Source organism: Notothenia coriiceps, unplaced genomic scaffold (genome assembly GCF_000735185.1).
Source record: "Notothenia coriiceps isolate Sejong01 unplaced genomic scaffold, NC01 NC01_scaffold00037246, whole genome shotgun sequence".
Lineage (NCBI taxonomy): Eukaryota > Metazoa > Chordata > Actinopteri > Perciformes > Nototheniidae > Notothenia > Notothenia coriiceps.
The window spans coordinates 7340936-7346935 of record NW_011369947.1 but is presented as its reverse complement, the minus strand read 5'-3'; the positions used below and the strand labels follow the sequence as shown (position 1 = coordinate 7346935).

The 6000-nt window shown below is 41.4% G+C and overlaps 1 protein-coding gene across 1 annotated transcript in view; it reads left to right on the top strand.

The window, feature by feature from the left end:
- LOC104965678 (collagen alpha-1(XIX) chain) overlaps positions 1-6000 on the top strand; it is a 53203-nt gene that overhangs the window by 41758 nt on the left and 5445 nt on the right. The window contains exons 33-36 of the mRNA XM_010794682.1: positions 394-528; positions 1336-1402; positions 1495-1632; positions 4749-4826. Of these exons, the coding sequence (XP_010792984.1) occupies positions 394-528; positions 1336-1402; positions 1495-1632; positions 4749-4826 (418 nt within the window). The remainder of the gene's footprint in view (positions 1-393; positions 529-1335; positions 1403-1494; positions 1633-4748; positions 4827-6000) is intronic.

Genomic DNA, 6000 nt, shown 5'->3' with positions numbered 1-6000 from the left:
ATATTTGGTTAAAAATAACACAATGGTGCTCTAGGAGGAGATTCAGGTGATAAGGTGGGGGGTTACCTTGGTTGGTTATTGGCTAATGGTTACACAAGCCAAAACAATATTATGACATCATAAAGTGGCCAAAATCTGATCAGCTCATTTTCAGACAGGTTTTTATATAAATGGATCAGGACAAAAAGAGAGAATCTTTTTTCCTGTAACTTTCAGAATCTCTTTACAAAGAGGGGGGACATGTTTATGTATAAAAGACATGAAAAAGTAGATTTTGCATAATAGGTGACCTTTAAGTTATAACGATGAGTCACACGGGGGAAATAGTGGCTGCGGTGTGGCATATTCCAGCAGGAATTGCAGCTGATACATGTCTGGACTCCTTTCCTGCAGGGTGATCCCGGTATTCCTGGAGAAAGAGGGGTTCAAGGCGAGAGGGGGCGCTTAGGAGATCCTGGCCCGCTTGGACCATCCGGACAAAAAGGAGATTCTGGCGCTCCAGGACAATTTGAGAATGCTAACCTCTTGGTAAGATAACTTTGATCAAACACACACTATCTTTACCCGTAGATGATCAAAACCTCCATCAGCCTACTTCCTCCCTGAGCTTGCGAAAGTAGTTCAGTTCTCGTATGGAAGAAATGGTGCCGCTACATATTTTTGCGTGAAACATCAAACAAGGCTTTGTTGGGGAGGTTGCTGTTCTCTTTCTGCTGAGCGCTTCCCACTCCTCATGCAGGCAACAGAAGGTCAGAGAGGGAGAGAGATGGAGACGGAGAGAAAGACAGATATGTGGGCGTGCCTGGAGCTCAGCAGAGCAGTGAAAACACCTCCGTGTGTCACAGACATTTTACACATACTCAACGTAGTCACAACTGTTATATAACAGCAGAGATTGAATCTGTTTGGAATGAAGAAGAAGTCCAAAGCTACTGTTGTTTGCCTATTTTACCCTGAAAAGCTCAAACAGCTTTTGAGAGATATATATTGTCATGTCTTGATAGAAGAGCCATGCAGATGAGATCTGAAGCACAGAGGGCTTTACTACAGAAATGGACACCTGGAAGTCTCTTTATAGAGTCATAATACCTCATTTTATATTCCCAGGCTCAATCCATTTGACTTCTAGCTGGATTTAAGGCGCATATGTGATATTACAATGCAAGAGGGGATTTCACTGAATAGTTAGAAAAGACTATTTTCAGAAGTAATCTCTTCTCCCTGTCGTGGGTTTCAATGTTTGTTTGTTTTTTAGATAGAAGTCAATTTAATTTTCATGCTGCCAGTTAATTTCTGAATGAAATATGTGTGTATTCTTCTCCTTTCCACGCACAGGGTGATCCCGGCTTCATTCAAGAACTCAAAATGCTCATCAGAAACGAAGTATTAAAGGTCTTTGAAGGTACATATGATCCCAAATGAAAACGTTCCATGGTTATTATTCAAGGATTTCTCCGTTTTGAATGTGAGTTGTCTCATTTTGGTACCCTGTAGAGAAGCTATCGAGCTCTGCCATGCCACAGAAGACACATGCGGGGATCCTGGCTTCACAAATCCACGGGCCTCCTGGAGCTCCTGGGAAGGACGGATTGCCCGGAACACCAGGAGAGCCCGGACTTCCTGGTACTCATGGTAAGAGCTCAGGCTGCCAAACTCAACTGCTGGACCTTAACATCAACTCAGAAAAGATAACCACTTTTGTTGAAATGAAAATAACTTGTATCCTTTGATTGCTCTCAACCAGACACTTACAGTAACCCTTTGATATTTTTACCCACAAAACATGTCTATTGGTGTTTCATTCACCAATGAGTCCGCACCACACATATTCAAAGCAAGCAGGAAATATCGAACTGCAACATTATTTTCTGTATATAAAGACTCAGGATGAAGCTGGAATTGGATGGGGGCTACCAATAAAGGTTTGTATTTTGGGGATTCATGAGTATTTTTCTCTTGCTTAGACCCGTTTATCAATGCAGACTGAGGGGCAGGAAGCAGAGGAAAAAGGCCAGGAGTGTGGTGCACAGCGGCTCTCTGGGAAATATGAAGACAAACGAAGAATTGGCTGTGAATAAGAGAAAGCATTATCAATGTGGACAGGACAGAGCCCCAGTATTGATACCTCACTCCGGGGAAGAAAGCCTCTAAAGTAGAAAAGGAGCATAGTCAGGAAAGAGGGTGGACGTTCTTTTATCAGACTGATGACTTTCTGACTGCTGCAACACTAATGGTTTGCTGGTCAGGCTTTATACCTCAAACTCGCTTAGAATAGTATTGTGTCCGCAGCAGAGCGGTGTCTTAACTTTAAAAGGAGTGTGTTACGTTGTTGGTGCAGATCAAAAGCATCACTGCATTGGCCTTTGTTCTTAAGCTATATATCTACCTCACATTAATCAAGACCATTTACACTGTCTTTAACCCACTGCTATGATATAAAATGCTGTTTTCATTTATGAATAATGTAGTTAAAGTAGGCCACTACTGGACTATAAATATGTGTGCTGTGATAATGCCTTTTGCATTACACATGTCTTTGATTTCATTCAGCTTGTTGTCTTTTTTTAAGCTTCCAAAGAGTGTTTTATAGGTGATTCTTAATGCAGCTTTGCAATAAATATGTATTGAAAACAAAGAGGAACGTTTTTTCACTTCCCTTAATTTTTTCTTTGTTGACTTGTGACTCCGCTCAGCTGGGGAGAGAGTTTGGGGTAATATTTCCTCATTATTTCTCGTCATCCTCGGCTGGAGACTGTGCTTCTCTGAAATATCCAACTTGACTTATTCTCCAATATGCCAAAATGAATTGTTTATGGAGAAAAATAACCCCTCTGTTGAGTTCTTTTTTTCTTCGTGGTTTGACTTCACATGGGTGAAAGTCTCAAGCTGTTAAAGAACACCCATAGGGACGCATGCTGATCATTTCTTTTTTTCATCCCATTTCCCTATGTTATAATTGACTGCTCATTTATCATTCTATATTCATGTATTACATTTGAGAGCGTAAGGAGAAATCATGTAAATCCTTTGTATTTAAGTGCATTTCATAAATAATTTTGACTTTAACATTCTTTTTTGTTTTATTTTGTATTCTAGTGCGTTCTGTTTATGTATCAATACTGAAACAAGTGTTTTTGTTATTATATCTGGCTGTAAACTCTGTGTTTTGGCGCTGCGATGCTTTGTCCTGTACAATATGAAAAAATCAGTAAACACCCCGCAGTAATTGGCCTTTGATGGAGCAGCTGCTCAAAGAAAGGTGTTCTTTCTTTCTTTTGTAAAGCCTAGCATGGCAGAATAAATACATGCTGCTGTTAATGCTGTTTACAACAGGTGCAGCACTGCAATCCTATCAATCAAGCATGAAGAACCACTCTCTGGCAATAATATTTTCTATTAGCGCATTTTATCCATTAGTGCCCGAGAAAAAAAATGTTTTCAACCAAGTGTAGACGCAGTATGGAGCTTTCGATTTATCAGAGTGCACCAATCCGGCGTGCCACCCAAACTTATTGCCCTGTGTGCTATTCAGTATTTTTTTTGCTTAAGGTACAGTGCTCTTTTCTTCATGGATCGTCTCCTCCCTGAATGAATGCCCCAGGCCCTGTGAGTGTTGAAAGAAGTCTCATTATTGTGGCAATGTGTGGATAGCCCCCTCTCTCTTTTGAGACTCGGTTTTGGAGCATTCATAAGCCTTTTTTCTGAGATTTTCTCTGACAAGTAAGCGTCGAAGCGTTTCCCCTTTGGGCCAGGCGGTGCGATGCTTGATACTCCTCCTGTCAATGTTTCTGATGCACTCCATGCAACCGCTGGTCCTGAGACTCCATTACTTTAAGTGCCTCGTGGGGAAATATATTTCCCAGCCCCTGAAATTCTTACTTGGTATGCTGCTTGTTTTGTACTGCAAAGACTCAGCAGCTTAGCATGGAGTGAGAAAGCCTTTCAATAACATGTGTGCTCAATGTTCTACACGACACACTTGCTGGCCTTGAAGATGAGTGTTAATGCTTTGATTTGATTTATTTGACTCATCATGTCTTTGACGTTTCAAGCATGTCCTTGTGTTATTTCATCTTGGAGGTAATCATGCAGAATCAAATCAGCATAGCAGAAAGCCTTTTAAAATGAGATAAATTAGCTTTCTCTCTGTGATCAAAAGATTAATGATCATGTTTATCCTCCCGTTAAATTACGTCTATTGTAATGAATAGATAAGATTGTTTTCTGCATCTGTTTGTTTTTAAATGGTACATATGTATTTCTCTGAATGCCTTGAGAGAGCAACATATCTGACCTTTGATTGAAAAAAAAGCTCCTTTCTTCTTCAAAGACTTACGCTCGCGGCCATATTGTTGCCAGAGAGCTGTACACGCCTCTTTTATTGGACGCTAACGTTCAGATGGCTTGTTTGATGATTTCCAATTTGACAGGATATCAGTAGGTCTTTCATTATTCAGAAGGCTGGGATTGAAACTGGGATTCCTACATCAACTATCAAAGCTGCAGGCTTGATGCTGGACATTGCGAAACGTATTGTTCATATTTATATCATCAAGAAGCCACTCTGTAGAAGTCCCTGGGAAGATAGAAAGATTTCAATAAAGGTATCCAATGGGAAAAGTAGTTTTTTTAACATGTTTGGGCATTTGTACTAATCTCACTAACTGTGGTTCCGCGCTCCGTAAACACAACACCGCACACTTGATGTTGGCATCTGTGCTCAGCCCGAATGTTGTGTCTGTCCTCAGGGTACAGGGGGCAGAAAGGAGAGCGGGGTCAGCTTGGTCTGGGGTTACCAGGAGATCCAGGAGCCACGGGGCCACCAGGTAAGAGACATACTTGATCGTAAACTAAACTTGATGTAATCAGTGTATTTTGATCCAAGTGAATGTGTTTTAAGTTATTTTGCTTTGCATTGGAGACTTTTTAACCCACTGCGAATTCATAGAACTTTACGTCAAAGCGGGCCATCAATATGTTTATAATAACAAGGGTTTAAATTAGTGTTTTTCTAGTGAAGGGTGATTCATTTTTGATCAACCAACAGAAACTGGTGAACATAGACAGTCAAAATGCTCCTTAAAAGAGATGTTTCCCTCAGGAGTTGGTGGAGACCAAACATGAGCTAAAAGGAGAGCAAAGTTGCTCTGTATCTTTATATGGCAAGAAAGATCAGAAAGTACTTCCCTGCCCTTCTGGTATGCTTCGATTTTAGCCAATTTTTCACTGAATGACCCCCTGTCTCCTCCACATCTTAGTTTATTACGTTTCCTACCTGTCTACTGAAAAGAAGGACATGAAGTGAAACTCAGTAAACATCAGTTGTGTCAAATCTCAAAGCTCAAATGTATTTCAGCCTTCATGTGGAATCTCAGCATGTTGGAGATAAAAGCAACTCTCAGATATCTTTTGTAAAAGCTCTGACACAAATTGGACCACAACAGAGGACAAAGTGCTGCAGAGATGGAGCAATCACGTCCGTCCTGTACTGTTAAAGCTCAGCCTTATGTGCTGAGCAAAGTTTCTCTTAACACGACCTAAGATGTCGGCTTGTCCCCTGCTCCCGTGAACTAAGAAATAACTCCCTACCCCCCGACGGAGCCATGACTTCAGTCCTTTGACAGCAGGAGTATATCACTGACCCTAAAGTCACTTATACAACTATGTGTGTGCATAATGCATGTGTGGGGCCAAGGATAACAACAATCAGTGGCTCCTCTGGAGAGAACTAATCTAGGCTGTTGAAAGACATTATTTCCAGGGGCGTACAGTGATAGGAAGCACCTTCGGCACAGCTGCTGGGGTTAAACTTCCATTGTGTTCACACCTCGGTAAGAGTCAGAAAGTTTAACAAACTGCTGGTAGGAAAGTACCGGGCCACTGCGTCTGTGTTCCCTGGGCAGTTACTGTAGTCCCTGTACAGCAGAAACATATTTCTACCAACCAAACCTCCCGTCACCCGGTCATCATGATGAGTGACAACTGGTACCCCTCGTCAAA